At 27.7% G+C, this 19229-nt stretch overlaps 5 protein-coding genes across 5 annotated transcripts; 3 read left to right on the top strand and 2 right to left on the bottom strand. All coding sequences in view use genetic code 12, as the record gives it.

The window, feature by feature from the left end:
• Positions 1–58: 58 nt before the first annotated feature.
• KGF54_002646 (uncharacterized protein) lies at positions 59–826 on the bottom strand (the record flags this gene model as incomplete). Its single annotated transcript, XM_051763148.1, has 1 exon — positions 59–826. One exon carries the CDS (start codon positions 824–826, stop codon positions 59–61), a length of 768 nt encoding a protein of 255 aa, XP_051620017.1.
• A 4102-nt stretch (positions 827–4928) lies between these two features.
• KGF54_002645 (uncharacterized protein) lies at positions 4929–7985 on the top strand (the record flags this gene model as incomplete). Its single annotated transcript, XM_051763147.1, has 1 exon — positions 4929–7985. The coding sequence occupies one exon, from the start codon at positions 4929–4931 to the stop codon at positions 7983–7985; it is 3057 nt and encodes a 1018-aa protein (XP_051620016.1).
• Positions 7986–12235: 4250 nt separating this feature from the next.
• Positions 12236–13594, top strand: ARP9 (Arp9p; the record flags this gene model as incomplete). Its single annotated transcript, XM_051763146.1, has 1 exon — positions 12236–13594. One exon carries the CDS (start codon positions 12236–12238, stop codon positions 13592–13594), a length of 1359 nt encoding a protein of 452 aa, XP_051620015.1.
• Positions 13595–13908: 314 nt separating this feature from the next.
• KGF54_002643 (DNA ligase (ATP)) lies at positions 13909–16017 on the top strand (the record flags this gene model as incomplete). The annotated part of the gene is made up of 1 exon (XM_051763145.1): positions 13909–16017. The coding sequence occupies one exon, from the start codon at positions 13909–13911 to the stop codon at positions 16015–16017; it is 2109 nt and encodes a 702-aa protein (XP_051620014.1).
• A 106-nt stretch (positions 16018–16123) lies between these two features.
• On the bottom strand, positions 16124–18445 carry SCT1 (bifunctional glycerol-3-phosphate/glycerone-phosphate O-acyltransferase; the record flags this gene model as incomplete). The annotated part of the gene is made up of 1 exon (XM_051763144.1): positions 16124–18445. The coding sequence occupies one exon, from the start codon at positions 18443–18445 to the stop codon at positions 16124–16126; it is 2322 nt and encodes a 773-aa protein (XP_051620013.1).
• Between the last annotated feature and the right edge of the window lie 784 nt (positions 18446–19229).

Genomic DNA, 19229 nt, shown 5'->3' with positions numbered 1-19229 from the left:
AGGTTTAAATAGGTTGGACAATTACAAGTTTTTCATTTATTGAGGTTATCGTATTACTCTATTTCATTACGTCGTGATTTATCATTCCTTTATCATCAAGATACTTTATAAAATCAATAACTACTTGATTTTCATTTATCGATCGATCTTGAGTAATTAAATGTTTAAACAAGGAAGAATTTGAAGTTGGAGTATTTTCAGTTCTATTTGAATATAATTTTGGAATTAAAATTGTAATACCATTTAATTTTCTTTTTGTATGAGTTAAATCATTTTTAAAATTTTGAGCAATTGGATTAGGATCATTTGAAATTTCATGAATGTTTTTACATTTATTTCCAAACTTACATTTTTTAAACTGTTGAAAATGTCGACATAAGTTTTTACCTTTCTTATTTGAGTTACCTTCTGGTTCGTTTGAATCTTCTAGTTTACGCTTGCTTTGATTATTATTAATGCTTCTAGTTTGATTTTCTTGAAACTTCCTTCGTTTTTCTTCTTTCAATTGTTGTTTTTTTTCCATATTTGATTTAGTTGGCCAATTTTTTTTACGTTCTTCAATCCATTTTGCTATATCTTCTTCCGTCTGTAGTGTTATATTGGTTCCAGAAATTCTCACCGGTTTATTTATCTTAGTGGGTTTGTTGTTTATTTGATGTTGTGAATTTATTGAATTTGATGATTGTGGTTCTTCAGCTTTGAATTCGTTGAATTGAGGCGGCTTGGGTATATCCACCTTCTTGTCTTTCTCACTTGGTTCTTCGTTTGGTAAGTAAGTAGGTAGATCATCTAGAAATTGATCTGTACTCGGTTGTGGATGAAACATCTTGCTTAAATCTTAGTCTGTAACAGTTAATGATGTTATTTTATAATTTGTAAAACAAAAATATTCTCATCGTTACAAAACATTAAGGGGGTTTTTTCTAAGGTGGTTATTGGAAAAGTGTCTGAGTTAAATTTATTCCTAGATCTTAAAACTACAAACCAAGTTTTTCCATCTTTGAAAGGTTATCATCCACAAGTCAGAAATAATAATAAAAGCAAAAGGAGGTTACCAAACTAGGTGGTTTTGCAAATGGAGAATTAACCAAATGTAGTGATAGAATCATCCAAAGCTGTATTAGTTGTATTATGATTATTATTTCGTCTTTATACCTAACTTTGGGCGTGTGTCGGAAATTGTGCAATTCAGTATACAGTTGTGGAAATCCCTTGAATTAGAAATGTTAAGAGTTATAGAATGAAATAGATCTAGTCTAGCTTCACATAGACCCGTATAGGTCACAACATTTTCAAGTCATTATTACTACTATTATCTTACTTGTTTAGTTCATCGAATTTATCAGTATAATATATTGCAACTCACCAACTTGAAACTCCTAATTCTAATACAGCCAGAGAAAAAATCACCAAATTGAAGCTCGTAATCCTAAAAATCCTAACATAACCACACAACAAATACGGATTAGTGGTGTAGTGGTAACATAACTGCCTTCCATATGGTAGCCAGCAGTTGCTGTGGGTTCGATTCCCGCCTAATTCAAGTAAGACCTTCAAGGGTTTAGATCAGTTTAAATTTTTGTTTCTTAAAACTCAAAAGTAACCAATTTTTCAATTTAATTTGTCTAAAAAATTTTTTTTCCTAACGCTCAAGTGTTACTAACGCTTTAGCCTAATCTCTTAAACTTAACATATATATTACCCATCATAGCTTATAGGCTGTAGCTTGTTTTCGTAACAGTCAAATAATATTGCGTCAGCGGTTTATAAACCAGGTTTTTTTTGCGTTTTCACATATCTCAGAGCAAGCAGGAATATAAATCTCTCAAACTCAAATTATTGGTAGGGGACTCTTATTAGTAACATTTATTAGCCTAGCATGCTGTTTCTATGCGTACACTAACGTTCATTTATTTAAAGTTTTAGACATTTGTTTCAAACGCTGTTTCACAATTATATTATTTTTCGCATTGAATTTAAACTAAAATTTAAGGTTTGAAATTTAAACTTTAAAATGTAGAAACTGTATAATGCATAAAACTTATAAATCCGGTCATTTGTTAAAGAAGTTAAAATGATTACTTAAAAACTAATTCCTCACAGTTAATAGAATTGATTCTAGAATACTTAATAACTCAATTGTGAAACTTCGGAAAGAATTGATTTACTGGAACACAGATTGTGTATCTATGATATGGAATCTGAGATTTCGGAGTTCATTTTCGAAACATTCTATAAACAAGATCTCACATTTAGGCAAGTACTAAAAATTTATTTAATTTTGCTTTTGCTCTTACAAATAGTTTTAAGCTTGATGCTTCAGTTTCAAGAGTAGAAGCTTTTAAGCGAGATTCGTCAGAAGAGATTACATCTAATTTGTCTGTTCAACCCTCTATTCCCACGTTGGAATTTTGCAAGAAGTGTGGAAAGTCATTATTTTTAAATCTATACCATACAGTATTAAAAAGTAATTGGAATATAGGTCTGCTGATTTACTATATCCGTTGGTCGACTTAAAACCAGATGGTTTTAAATTATTTCTGAATGAATTTTTTTTTTTCTGTCAAATATGCAAACGGACCCCATGGGAAAATCGGAATTATGTTTTATGTTCCTTTCCGTTTATTGTACACAAATGCGTAAAAATTTATACAACTGATTTGGTTACTTTACTCATTTTTGATGTTGATTGTTTCCTTGAACATTATGAAACCCTTCTTGCATATTGGTGAATATATGTGACGAAGTTACATCATTTGAAACAGAATGTCTCGAAATATTTTGATAAGAAAAAGTTATCGTTGACTTGTATGAACAAAATCTCATACTCTTCGAAACAAATACTAGCTCACAAAATATGTGCTTGGTGGATTAGGTATACTACTTGCGGATACGTTACAATAAATTAATGAATTTTTGACCTCATAAATTCGGTGTTAAAATTTAAAGTTTGGGAAGTGAGACATAATTTTAAGGATCATATGTTAAATGATGAAAAAATATTAGCAAATCAGTTTTCAACCTAAAACAATTAATTCCATTAAATTTTGTCTCATCTAAAATATTTTAAGATTTACTCAAAACCGAAATCTTTTGTGATTGTAATAATCTAATAGTAGACGAAGGCTTCAAATAACAATTTAAAAGAACTTTAATGTACTGTACATTTTTTTTCAAATTATTATATATTAAATGTACTTTCCAATATCAAATTTATATCGTCAGATCTTTAAATAAAAAATGAAATCCGTTCCAAATGTAAATCAGAGTCTCACTCTAAAAGATTCTTAACTTTAATTTATTAGTAAAAAGATTTAAACTTTAAACTTTAAAGTTGAAAATTTACGAGTTTTTTTGCAGTTAGTAGAATAATAAAGTTTAAAGTTTAATTTTCTTTACTTTTTTTAATTCTCTAAACCCATGGAAAACTTAAGTTCAAAAAGGGGACTTTTCCATTAAATGGATTAATTGAAAAGGTAATGGTATTTCGGAACAATGTTTTAAATCCCAGATTTATTTTACTAGATCTGAAATATTAGTAAAAATCTGAGACATTCAAAAATTAAATTCAAACTTATAATAATTCTTAGCATTTTGTACATACATGCTAAACATCTCGAGTTTACAAATCAAGGTATATAATAGATTAAGAATTTGATCCCAACAATGGCAATCTCATTTGTGATGTATTATCTTATAACTTTCTTTTAAAATTCTATACCCTAAGACTTCATTCCAAATTTCGAATTTCTACAAGATCCAATCTTTATAAAGATTATGGAAATATAATTTCATTAAAATCTATAGATTTTGTACCACATATTAAAGTTTTGTGTAAACTTAATTTTATACTTATGACATAATTTTTAAATTAAATAATAAAAAATAAATTTCAAAATACAAATTGGCTGAAGTTTTTATAATTTTGAAACTAACTTGATGGAACTTGTTAAAGCTAGTTCATTGTTTGCTTAATAAAATTTTAGAAAAACAATTCTTCTGAAGCCAAATTTATTTTTCTTCTGTATTTATTTGACCGGAATCTATGTTTCAAATGCTGCATAAAAATTTTAAATCTTATAACGGACTTGAATAAATAATAAATAATAATATATCACAAACTGAATCCCATGAAATAAATAAAAACATTATACTAAATTGAAAATTTAGCTTGACAGCAACTTAAAGATACCTTCTCTTCGTTTCCTCAAGTATTCACCCAATACTTAATTGAAGTAGTGATACAAATGATAGTATTAATTACCTAAAGATAAAGTGGTATTTCATTAAAATTAACTTTTTCAATTTTGACTACTTAATTTTTANTTTTAAAAAAAAAAAAAAAAAAAAAAAGTAATTAAAGAACAAACAAATAAATTTTTTACAAAACACAAGAATTAAAGATTGAAGTATGTTGGTCTAAAATTTATTATATTTTATCTTTTATGAATAAATTATTGATTTAATTAAAGTTGACTATGGAAATACGTTGAACTCCAGAGAGACATTGTTTTATTTTGGCTGATTGCTTTTTTTTTTTAGATTTTTTTTAAAAGATTATTTGAAACATTAAAATTTTATCAATACCTTGCCATTTATTTAGAATATATATATATTTTTCTACTTTCTTCATTTCAATGTGATTTAGAAAATCATTTTTACAATTGTTTCAACCTTTTTTTTTCATCATCAAGGCATTCATTTCAAAATTTCCTAGACCTTACAATCGATATTTAATTTTTAAAGCATTATTTGAATTGTTAAATTAGTTTTACTTTACAAACCACTATTAAATTTGAGAACATTATAAAAAGCAACAACTACAGTTTATTATTAAGAGTTACCAAGGCGTCATTCTAGTTTAATATACCAGGAGAAGATCGACTAGAAATTACTTACGAAGAACTAATTTTCAGGTTCATTTTACCATGGTTGATTATCAACAAAACAACATTAACAGTCGAGAAAATAACTTAAATGGGAATTATGATGGACATCAACCAAATTATTCGAAATATAACCACAACATACAACCAAATAATCATGACATAAATAAACCTAATATTTTCCCAAATAACATAAACCATACACCCATCAATAATGGAGGCTCATATCTACCAAGTATTGGATTTATAAATCGAGGTAGTAATCCCACACTACAGGCAACAACTATACCGCAACCTCCTCAACATTCATTAATGTCATTACCACCACCCATAACATCAGCAATGAATAGTCAACATACACCACCACCTCAAATATTCAATAATCATTCAAATAATCATCATATATCTCATAATAATTATAATGATAGTAATAAAAATTCACTTAGTCATTATAATGATCATTTCAATAATAACTCAAACCAATCTTTCTCACCACTACATCCAATTCAAAGATTGCAACCACTACCAGCACACTCTCATTCACAACCGCAAACTCAAGTTCAAATACCGTCTATATCACAAAAGCAACCACCACCACCACAACCACCAATACATCATTCACCACAGCTGGCCCAACAACCACTTTCTGCATCTAAATCACAACCATTTGGTCATTATCGAAATAGTAGTAACAATTCAAATAATTTTACAACAAATGAGGAAGATGATAAATTTCAATCACAATCATATCATATGGGTAATCAATCACCATCGAATGTCCAATATGTAAGGCAATTTCTGCATCATTTAAATCCAAATTTTGCAGTAAATTTAAAATTTGCAAAAGATCTTAATACAATGACACAAAATTGGTCAGAAGAAGAAATTAAAAATAGTAGAAGATTAATTAAATTTGATTTTTATATTGATCCTCAAACTTCTATGCAATGTATTAATTTTGAACCTATTAGATCAATTGATTTTGATAATGTCCAAGCTATAATATCATGTATTTTTTGGCGAGAAAAGAATAAATTTATTTGCACATCTGTTGATATAATCTTATTACTAGAATATTTAGTTCATCAAAGTTTTGGAATTGAAGAGAAAAATAGAATAAGAAGAAATTTACAAAGTTTAAAACCAACAACTGTATCAAGATCAAATAAAAATGATCGTGAATTTTTCAGTTTAATTATGAGTATGGAAAATCCAAGACCTAGAAATATTGAAAAAGATTTAAAAGTTTTCAATTGGAATGATTTAGGCAAGGCTATTACTAAAGTTATGTCAAAATATTATGTTGTTAGTTCATCTCCAATACCTTCATCTAATAATATGTGGGATACCTCATCTTCTACTTCATCTGGTTCAACTAATTACTATAATAATAAAAATCATAATGGCAATCCTAATAATGGTAATGGTAATGGTAATAATAACAATAGTAGTAATGGTTATTCTAATTCAAATGGTTATAACCATCAAGGAAGTCCACCTCCAACATCTCAACCACCAAATTATCCATCATCGAATCATTTAAATCAATTACCTCCACCTCCACAAGCTTATTCATCTGCTCCAATTCTAAATACATCCTCATTTATCAATGGACCGAATAGAAATTCACCATATGAGAATAACCATAGTGACTCACCTAGTGATAATGCTACAAGTGCTGATGAACTGATAGGTCCGTTTGAAAGATTAAGAACTATAAAAAACAATCCTTCTAGATTTTCTGCCGGTACACCATTTTCAAAACCTCCAGCTTATAATCATTCATATCCACACTCAATTTCCAGTGCTGCAAGTACTACAAGCTCCAACAACAATGGTTCAATTTCAACTAATAGATCTGCTCCTCCTCAACTACCACAAAATGGATTTCCATTACCTCATCCTAAATCTTTCCCATTAAATTCCAACTCAAATTCGAATTCCGAACCAGTGTCTTCATTCGACTCACCAAATGAATCAAGTAATAACTCAACAACTCCATCAGATTCTTCAAACCAAAATCAAGGTCTTGAAACATCAGCTTCTTCAAATGATACCCCATCGAATGATAAATCATCAATGGATCCTTCCTTGGCATTAGCTGAATCAATTTCTGAACGTAAAAAATTAGAATCAAAACCATCAGATGATAAAAATATCAACTTAAAAGAAAATGAAGAAGATTTCACAGATAGCCCCTCGCCACCAAAAGAACGAGAACAAAATTCTGAAAGATCAAGATCTTCAAGTAATGATGATGTCGCAAGTGCATCATCTGGAGATTCTAAAAACAGTGGGAACTCTTCAGGAAGTGGCGGAACCAAAAGTGGTACTTCAGGTAGTGAATCATTGTGTTCAAAAGATTCAAATAGTTTGTTATCGTTACATAGAGATTCAGGTAATTCAAGTCAATTTTCATCAAGATCAAATTCTTCTGCCGGCTTTTCAAATCCAAAGTTTGCACCTTTGAAATTTGAGTCATCAAACGGTAACAACAACGGTAATGGTAATGGTACAAAAAGTCATTTAAGAGATTTAATTGATAATCAACAATCACCAATCTCTGAATATGCATATGAAGAAGATGGAGGTGATGAAGATGAAGATGGATCAATGGAAAGTGACAATGAAAATAACGATAAACAAAATACTACAAATAATGATGATATGGATATTGATCAAGATGGAAATGGTAAATCAATAAAATTAAATAAATCAGAATCAATAAAACAAAAATTATTTGATAAACAAAAACAAAAATTGAAACAAAAAAACCATCATCATCATCAAAAACCAAAGACTTACTCAAGTCATAAGCATTTGTCATCACCATCACCACAAACACCTATTTCAGATTATCATCAACAACAGCATCAACAACAACAACAATCACATAAAAGTGGATCACAATATTTTGATACCCATAATGATAAAAGTTTTACTAATGATCAAATTAAAAATCCACCAAAATTACCACCAATTTCTCAATTATTGAAAACTGATTTTAATTTAAATAATTTACCAAATTTATCTGATGATAATGTACCTAAGGAAAAATTACCATCTATTAAAAAAGTTCAAAAATGGAAGGATTATTAAGGTAAAATATTCGTCAATCCATTAATTGAAGATTGACAAATCAAAAATATTTAATTTTTTTAATTGATGTATAGCTTATGTATGTAATAATGAATGAATGACTATTAAAGACTTTAGAACCAAATTAAATTTATACTCTATAAGATATTACGCTTTATTCAAAAAAAGAAATTGTCTCTACAAAACTTAGCCATTTTAAAAGATTTTTATTGTATATTTTATCGAAGCAAAAAGTTATATAAAACAAATACCATCAAATTGAAATAATTGTAAAACAATGTAATAAATTGTAAAATGAAAAATGATAATGTTGGTAAAATTAAGTCAATTATCGAGCAACAAATTATTTCAGACTTTAAACAATAGTACATGAAGAACCAATCCAACCACCATCAACAGCTTTAGCCCAGTTTTCTTTACCAGCGTTTTCTTTAGTAGCTTTGTTGACGTTAGCGTGAGTGTTGTTGTTTGATTGTTGAGCGGCCATTTTTAAATGTATTTGAAAATTGGTGTTTTTTGATTTAATGAAGGACTTAGAATTGTCTTGGTAATGAGAGATATTGCACTTTTTATATAATCTTTGCTTTTAAGATAACCAGTGTACTTCTACAAATGGAGCGAGTACATTTGAGAAAACTATTCGTCTAATCATTGCTTTTCTTGTCAATAATTTGAATATGAAACACGGGCGTTAATTTTTGTTTCACTTCAAACAATATCGACAAAACAAAATTACCAGATTGAGATTTGGCAATCGGGGGTTCAAAATTTACTCCATATGTAAAACATTTGCATTGTAATCAAATACTGTCGTCAAATATGTGAATGTAAGGTGACGGCAAAAATTAACAGTACCTGAAAAAAAGGATTTGAAACGTGCAATTACTACCCCAAAACATTGATTTTATTTTTGTTTCACAATTTCATAATACAATACAATTTCATAATATAATAAATTATTATAACTCAGATTAATTTTGATAAACCCTTCTATCAATTTTTTAAATTAATTATTTAACATGAAATTTCTCATTGTCACGTCCCAAACAGGTAATTATTATTTTGAAGCTGTTGCAAAAAAAAAAAATTGTTGCAAATTATAAAATATAATATTTTATGCAACTAATTTACTCATTTTAACGGTTGAAAAGAAGAGTCTAGTATTGTTTATGTTAAATCAAATTAATTAACATGAAAGTGGAAGTACCTTGTTGATAAAATTAATTACTCATATTTGTCACATGTTCAAAATAATTTGAAACAATAAGAATATACTAACGAGTTCATGTAAAACTAAAGTTATTCTTTTTATGAACACAAAAATTCAACGTGATAAGTTATAGTCTAGCCAATAATTCTTTTACGTATACAAATTTTTGATTATAAATAGTCCATGATTGTTCTACTTTTTTCAAATCTTTCTAATTTCAATCTATCCACAAAAACTTTTACTTTCGTTATAATATCATTAAAAATGGCTGCTCAACAACAATCAAACAACAACAACTCAGGTGCTAATGCTAAAAAACAAAATGCCGGTAAAGAAAACTGGGCTAAAGCTGTTGATGGCGGTTGGGTTGGTTCTTCATGTACTATCGTTTAAATAAATTTGCTTATAATAGGGTTATATTGTGCTAAAGTGACTTTTTTTTGAACAGGTGCTGTTTTTTTTAGAACTTAAACAATTATATAATTCTCAATAAACATTGTTTAATTATTACTTAAAACTATATTATTGTAATTACTTCAACTTTATAGATACTTTTGCTATTGAAATTTTGCAACCATTTATATTATTGTTTTTGTACGCTTTTTACATTACATTTTTAGGCAAAATACACTACCAAATATTTGCAATACAAATTAAGCATATCATTTCTAAAATTAATTTAATTTATTGTTTATACTTGTTTCTTTTCAAATGAGAACAAAGTATTCGAACAATCAATCAACTGAATGCTAAAAATCATTAGTTAAGTGAAAAAACTTATTTATGAATTATTTGATGTCATTTTCTCGGTAAGTAGAGACTTTAAGAATAATATTTTTGAAATTGATTAACAAACAGATTAACTACAACAAAATAGCTCAAACCAATCACAATTGATACTTTACCATACTTACTGGCTGGGTAAAGGAGTGGTAAAATGGTCTTTTGTTGATTGTATACTAGATTAACAGTTCAGAATTACCAAGAAGTCAATTGCAAATTGTTAGGGGGCAGCAAAGCATACTCAATTCAATTATTCAAGAAGTTTCACATTTTATTTCAGTTTAGCACAAAGTAAAGCATTTATATCATTGACTGGGTTCAAATAAAATGTCCTTCTGCTCTTACTATTCATGTTCTCAAGTTTGGTGATCAGTTTAGGTAAATCAAATCATTATACATTGAACTAAATGGATCTACTTCAATGCTCAAACAATGACTTCAATTGATCTACAACTAACTAACCTTATAGACTTACCTTTAAGTTTATCTAAATATAGTTGATCTCTTTACAGCTCGTGTAGAGTGCTAAACTGGAAAATTTGCTGAAATTGCAAATTTGGTATTTTTTTGATATGCTTTCCCCTAACAAATTTGCAATTGACGCTCCCAAATGAAGGCGGGGTATGTCAATTTTTTTCTAGGTTTTGTGTAACCTTGATTTTGTATTAAAATATTTGAATGTTCAAACTTTGACGTTTTGAGCATCGTACTAGATAGCTATTACTCCCAAGAGCTTAATACTCTTGGTTTTAGCTCTGTAGAATTACTGGTGGCTGAGATATGAGAGATTTTAGTCAACACATTTTTCAATTCAAAATTACACAAAACCAAATAAGTGACACAAAATTCAAGACATATACGGTCAGATTTTGATCTTGTAACTTTTAAGTTAAAATAGGTAGTCGTCCTTTCTGAGCATAAGAAGATGTATTTTTAAGCACTATAAGTATCAATAAGGCACAAAAGCTGAGAGTTGTAAATTAATGGGTTTTGAGTGTTGTAATTTTCAAGAGAAATGCACATCACTCAAACTGAAACAGTCAATTTAGATTCTAAGCGTCAAAATAGTGAGGTTTGATTAAGAGTTAAGAATTAAGCTAAATCATCTGTCTATATCTTGTACTGTATTCCGATTAATAGCAATTTTGTATGAACAATAAGTTGGTCAAATTATTAGCAAAATTTGATTTTAAATACATCAAATATGTCAATTGGTTATACAGTACCATTCCATCGAACTAGTTTTCGTAAAATTCTGAAGTTATTTGACCAAAGTTTACCTTCACCAACAACACAGATCAACAATTGAATCGAACATTATTTGGTTGACAAAACAACAACTAGAAATTACAACCTGTTTATTCCAAATACGTGATCGCATTAGCTGCAATTTTGCAATCACCAACATCATTATACATGCAATTTTGACTCCACCAGGTATCGTATCTCTAAAATCTTAAAATGGAAAAAGTACTTATAAATACGAATCCATTTTTCTTTTCAATATTGGCGCTGTTATTCGAAATCTTTTATCTTTTATCTTAAGTGAGTGGAATAATGGTTTTGGTTGATTTCCATCTTTTGTAATCGCTGAATCTGGTTTTGATGATTTCAAATTTAAACCTTGTCCTTGATAGTAAGTTCATCAGTAATTGTTAAAAATTGTCAAATATTTCATCAACTTCATTTGTAAAGATACCAATAACCCAAAAAAGTAAGATTATATTGAAACATCACTCAATACTCATAATCAACTCAAAAGTCATTACTATCTTAGGAAGAGCAATAACTCTAGTCGAATTATTTAAAAATTTTGCTCCAGATAACCAACCCATAAAATAGCTTGAGTCTTACCAAAAAATGCCATCGATGAATGTACTGTCAGCCATGTCACTAGTCAGTCTTCTAAATAGTCTATAATATTCATTGCCAGCTATTCTTAATAATTTATTTTCAAACCATTACCTGAGTAGTATCCTAAAATTGTCAAATATAATCAACTTGCAACGGTAGTTTTCATGGAGAGCATTAATACAACTGATCTCTTCTTTTTTATCAATCCCACAGATCCCATAAACTAGCTATTCATCTATTGTTCGTTCATAAATTGTAATCAATTTTGAAAATCGTAATATTCCATTCATAATATAGTGAAAAAAAAATTTAAAAATAAAAATCTAAATAAACTATCAACAAAAATAATTTTTCAGTTAACCAGTGTCAAAACCAAAAACAGAAAGAGGATCAAAGCAAAAAAATGCCTTTATATAAAGAGGATAACTTCCTTATAATTAGTCCCGGTTCACAATCTACATACTTTACATTTGGATTGAAAGATTCACTAGCACCACCTCAATTTACAATACCGACAGTAGTATATCAAGATCAAGAATCAAAACAATACTTATCTACAGCTTCTGAAAACACAATACCTATTTATCCAATTAAGGAATCAAAAATTGTTGACTTGGATGCTTTCAACGCTTTAATCAGGATTATTTTATCAAGTATCATACAACAACATCCAATTATCACAATAACATCAATTCCATTATTAATAATTGCACCAACATTAACATGGTCAAGAAAACAATTAGAATATATAACGAAATTTGTATTTGAAAGTTTAGAACTAACAGCTTTTAATATTTTAGATTTAAGTCTTGGATCAATTTTTAGTTTTGCAGGAATAGTAAACTCTGTTGTTGTTTATGCAAGTGAAGATAGTATTCAAATTGTACCAGTGATAGGTTATCAAAGTATAAAATTTGCAAGTAAATACATTGCTGGATCAGGTGGTAATATCATAACTGAGGAGCTTAAAATCAAATTTCCAAAATACAGTGATGAACAAATTGAAGAATTAAGAAGTAGTGGAATATATGAAATTTTATTAGAAGGTGAAGAGTCAATTGGTGAAATGGATGTTGATATGGAAGATGATGGAGATGAACTTGATGTAGCAAAATTAGTTGCAGAACAAGAAGGTCAAGGAGATGAAAATCAACCAACAAAATCAAATAAAGAATTAGATAAAAATTATTTTATTGATCCATCAAACCAAGAAAAAATATGGTTAGGTAAAGAAAGATTTACTACGGATTCAAAATTGATTGATATAATTGCTTCAGGAATATATGAAACTCTTTTCAAAGTTCCTGATCTCGAAAAAAGACAAGATTGTTATGATAATATAATATTAGTTGGCTCAATATTCCAAATTCCAGGTTTAAAACAAAAAATTATTAGTAAATTAATTAATAAATATTTGGTAAGAGAACCATCAGCTAATGGAGCATCAACAAAACAAGGGGTAGGAGCTACATTAGCTTTGTATCAGCAAATAGATGAATCACAAATTGATGGAGAAACTCAATCAAGTATAAATCAAGTTCCATATAGTATAAAATTAGCAAAACTACCTGATTATTTTCCCGAATGGAAAAAACCAAAAAATAAATTAGGTTCATGGCATGATTGTTTCTTTCTTGGTGGTGAAATTTATGCAAAACAAATTTTTTCAGGTAGTTTACATCATCATAATAAAGAATTATTTGTTAGTTCAGAAATGTATGAAGAAAGAGGTCCACAAAGTATATGGGATGTTAGTATTTGACTTTGAATAGAAGTAAACAATTGTATTATTAAATTAATTCTTACTTCATGATGTAGATATTCATGTTAAGTTGAAACAAGCTTCGTCAGTGTCATAAAATTCTATGTCTCAAAAATTAATTTTCTACGAGACGCGTTAATATAATTTGAAACATCTACTAAATAATAAATACTTATAATATTTAAAACATTAATATCATTTAATTTTTACCACTAAATCTTTTACTTCCTTAATGGATGTTTTTAATTAAACAATCATATCGAATATCAATAAATCATTTTACTTATACCACCAAATTTATCAATTTTAAATATATGGCTCAAAAACAACAAACTTTAGGTAGATTTTTTGGAGGATCACCTACTCAAGAAGCTAAAACAAGTCCAAAAAAAACTAAAATTACTCCACCTTCATCACCATCTACCAAAAGACAAAAACTCAATGATGAGGAAAAAGAAAATCAAAAAGCCACGACAATATCAAAACTAGAAAATTTATCAAAATCATTAAATAATACAAATGACGGAAAATTACAATCCTCATCAACTACTTCATCATCTAAAATCCCATATTCTTCATTGACTGATGTTATGGAAAAAATTGAACACGAATCAGGTAGGTTAAAAATGATTGAAATAATAAGTCAATATTTTTTAGAAATTTTAAATACAGAAACTGATATAATGAAATTGGTCAAAATCGTATATTTATTTATAAATAGATTAGGACCAGATTATGAACCAGATTTGGAATTGGGATTAGGAGAAACATTACTAATCAAAGCAATTGGTCAATGTTATGGAAGAGAATCAAATAAAATCAAAGAAGATTTGAAAGAATTAGGGGATTTAGGTATAGTTGCTCAAAAATCAAGAAGTGGTCAATCAACTATGTTCAAACCTGTACCTTTAGATATTGATACAGTGTTTGATAATTTAACAAAAATTGCAAAACTGACTGGTAAAGATTCACAAAGTAAAAAAATAGGTATTATTAATAGAATGTTAAATTCATGTGATGCAAAACATTTTGAAGCTAAATTTTTAATAAGATCATTAGAAGGTAAATTAAGAATTGGATTAGCTGATAAAACTGTATTAACTGGTTTAGCACAAGCTTTTTTGGTGTATGAAAATGGTAAAAAAGAACAAGGTAGTAAAAGAATAAACCCTAATGATCTCACAAAAGCTGAAGATATTTTTAAAGAAGCATTCAACGTGTTACCAAATTATCAAATATTAATTGAAAAATCTTATGAATTTGGAATATTAAATTTATTAGATCATTGTCAAATAACACCAGGTATTCCATTGAAACCAATGTTAGCAAAACCAACAAAATCAATGGGGGAAGTACTAGACAGATTTCAAGACGAAAAATTTACATGTGAATATAAATATGATGGAGAAAGAGCTCAAGTTCATCTATTATCTGATGGTACAGTTAGAATTTATTCAAGAAATTCTGAAAATATGTCAGAAAGATATCCAGATTTAATTTCAGTTATAAAAGATCTTAGTAAAACTCAAGAACATACATCAATGATATTAGATTGTGAAGCAGTTGCATGGGATAAAATAAACAATAAAATCTTACCATTTCAAGTATTATCAACTAGAAAAAGAAAAGATGTAGCAGAGAAAGATATTAAAGTGAATATTTGTATATTTGCATTTGATTTGTTATATTATAATGATCAATCATTACTTACAAAACCATTAAGCGAAAGAAGAGAAATTATGTTTCATCATTTAAAACCATTAGAAGGAAAATTCCAATTTGCAGAATCAAAAGATTCAACTTCTTTAGAAGTATTACAACAATTTTTAGATCAAAGTATTCGTGATTCATGTGAAGGACTAATGGTTAAAATGTTGGAAGGTAATGAATCTTATTATGAGCCTTCTAAAAGATCAAGAAATTGGTTAAAATTGAAAAAAGATTATCTTGCTGGTGTTGGAGATTCTTTAGATCTTGTTGTTATTGGTGCTTATAATGGTAAAGGTAAAAGAACTGGAACTTATGGTGGATTTTTATTAGCTTCTTATAATCAAGATACTGGAGATTTAGAAACAACTTGTAAAATAGGTACAGGTTTCAGTGATGAAGATCTTTTAAATTTATATCAAAAATTAAATCCAACAGAAATTTCAAATGCTAAAACAAATTTTATATATGATAAAAATAGTTCTAATGCAAAACCTGATGTCTGGTTTGAACCCACAATGTTATTTGAAATTTTAACTGCTGATTTATCATTAAGTCCAATTTATAAAGCTGCTCATCAAGAATATGGTAAAGGTATATCATTAAGATTTCCAAGATTTTTAAGAGTTAGAGATGATAAAGGGATTGAAGATGCTACTAGTTCTACTGAAGTTGCTGAATTTTATGAACGTCAACAACACGTAAGTGGGAAATAAGTTGATAGAAGTTTGGTAGTTTTTTTTTTTTCATTTCGTTTATAAATAAAATTATTACTATATATTAATTATTAATGTTGATGATGATGTTGATGAAAAAAATTACTTAAGTTTCCCTATTTTTTCTCATTTTTTCTTTAATTTTATCTTTCAATGAAGATTTTGAACTAAAATTTAATTCAATATGTTCTTCAGATGGTGATTTTTTTAAATTTGATAAAGATGTATTAGAATTTGAATTTGATAACTTACCTCTTAATGGAGATCCAACATATGTATGTTGATTAATTTGATTTGAACCAAAATGATGTTTATGATCATCATATAAATTAACACTTGAATTAAAATTCGATTGAGGATCTAATTTTAAATTTTTATTTGTTACATTTTTATGTAATTGATAATCACTAAAAATTGGTAAATTTGTATATGAATTTGTTGTTGAATCTAATAATGATATACCATCTGATATTGAAGATGAATGTGATATACTTTCTGTCATTGTTGTTGATTCAAGTTGTTGTGTTGTAGTGTTTTCTTTTAATTGTTTTTCTAATTTTCTTTTTGCTGCTCTTCTTTGTCTTATTTCTAAAGTTTTATTATCTTCTTCTTCATCTGAATCTATATAGGTTGTATTATCTGATATATTTAATGATTTTTTGATTTCTAACAAATTAAAATCTTTTGGGAATAATTTAGGTCCATATTCATTAACAAGGTCTGTTATTTCTTCACTTAATTCATATCTCATCTTTTTAAGTTGTTTTATGGATGACCCTGAAGTTATAGATAAATATAATGGTCTAATAGATTTAAATAAATCAACTCCTTGTTCACCTGTTAACAATGCACTATAAGTTACTAAAACACCACAAATATACAAGAAGATCCACATAGTGAATAAACCTAAAGATGATAAATAATTATGAGTTGCACAATAATAAGTACCTAATGATGCATAAAATGAATAAATTATTGGTGCAATACAAAGTGCAACTAAGATTTTCCAAGTTGCAATAACATCATTCCCCTTAATTTTAACAGTTGAATTGGCTAAAGCTTCTTTTGCCTTTTTTTGAGATATTATTTTGGAACTTAAAAACACTGGTGAAAATAATGTAGCACCAGGTAATGCCAACGTAAATAATAAGATTAATTTAACAACTCTATAAATTAAAATGGGGATAATTTTAACTTTATTAATTTCTTCTTGACAATCTTCAACATGATGATCAGGTAAATATAAACTTTTTAACATTTCATTATATTTTAAAACTTTTTTTTTAATTTCTTGAATTTTAGGTTCATGAGAATAATGTTGATAACCAATAATTAATCTTCTATTCATTTCAACAATTAATGGTAATGGTAATTGTTGAGCAAAATTCCCAGCGTATAATCTTCTAGCTGCTTGTATTAACATTAAAGTTTCATAATCTTCACAAGTAACTGTAACTGCTTTTAAACCCGATGTAACTAATTCTAATAATTCTTTTACTGCTTCTTTTGTTGTTTCTGGGTTTGAATATTTTTTAACTAATTCTTCAGATATGGAAATTGGATCACCAAATTCAACTACCGCTCTTGATCTAAATTTATGAGCATTAAAATAATTCATTCCACAAGGTACAATTTTTACAGGATTTAATTTTGTTAGTTCACTATTTTTTAATTTTTCAATTTGTTGAGTCATTGCTCCCAATGCCATATAAGCAACTCCAAATTTTAAAGGTAAAATTTCATGTTTTTTATCATGCAGTCCACCTTCGGGGAAAATTCCAATACAATTATTATCTGATAAATGATCAAATACTAATTTATAAACATCTTTTTGATCGATTTTATCTGCTCTTTTAAAAGATGTTCCTTGAGTTAATAATTGATTGATTTGATCAGTATCTTTAAATTCTTTACGTATTATAAGTTCATTATCTGATAAAACTTCAGATATTTCAGTAGCTCCTAATGATTGTGGTAATGCAATTAATCCTCTATCCATACATTCAATTGTAAATTTTGTACCTTTACCTATAATTTTATTCTTATTTTCAGAATCAACATATATTTTACCAGTTCCTTTAATTAAAGTATCTTGAGGTCTAACAACAGGTATACTTAATTGACATTTAGCTAAAGCTCCAACAATTTTTTTTTGATAAGATTTTGCTGCAATTAAAAAAGATATACGTCTATTTGCTTCTTTTTTAACTTGATTCATTAATATTATAGGATCAACAAATTGATTATGATGAGGTGCAGCAACAAATATAACTGGTCCATCTCTTGGAATTTTGAAAGCACCTCTTGGACGAATTTCCCTAAAGAAACAATCAAATACTATTGATAATATCCATAATAATAAATCATAACTTGCTAATCTATACCATGGTGATGGCTTATATTTTAAGTCATATTTGTTTGTTGACATTAGTTGATACTGTTGTAGTGAAGGGAATAATCCTGTAAAAAAAGTGAAAATTTAATGTATATGGAAATATGCAGATAAATAATTGATAGGTAACTGGATTAACGGAAAAATATTCAATGAATTTTTGGTGAAATCAATTAAGTTTGATATACAGTTTGAATTGAGCTTCTTTGGTCGCTATATTGTATCTTTGTTTCGAAAACTAGATTCAAATTACACTATTATGGAACAGTAAATTGGAACGATTAAATTAAGATTATAAGATGAATTGAATATAGTAAACTTAAAATCTCCAATTTTAAATATGAGTAAAACTTAATTAGTAGAATTGAATAAAGATGCTTATTTCAATAAATGATAAGATTTTGTTATTAAATATTTATAAATCTTGGTATGGTTCAATTAATTTAATTACCAAGAAGATAAGTAAAGAGATCAAATTAAATAAAAAATAAAAAAAATAAAATAAAAATGATTGGTACTGCATATAAAAGCAGTATATTTAATCTCTCGTATTTTGTTTCAATTTACGAGAGAGATATTCAATAAAGTATTTGAGTTTGGCTTGCAATTGATATATCCTAATTTATACAATTAATTTAATGACAATAATTAAAAGTTCAATGTAGATGCTTATTTATAAAAGAACTTCTTGAATACAAAGGTCAATGAAAGAGAAACGCAATATGAACAAAGAAATTGCAAATTTGAAGTTCGATTTGGTGATCTAATATCTATTACAAAGTTTTAAGGTTTCAAATCTAAAGATACCAGATTTTGAAGT

This window comes from Candida jiufengensis (genome assembly GCF_024610255.1).
Source record: "Candida jiufengensis strain CBS 10846 chromosome Unknown scaffold3, whole genome shotgun sequence".
In the NCBI taxonomy this organism is placed as follows: Eukaryota; Fungi; Ascomycota; class Pichiomycetes; order Serinales; family Debaryomycetaceae; genus Lodderomyces; species Lodderomyces jiufengensis.
Note: the sequence above shows the minus strand (reverse complement) of the source record. Positions and strands in the feature narration are given on the sequence as shown.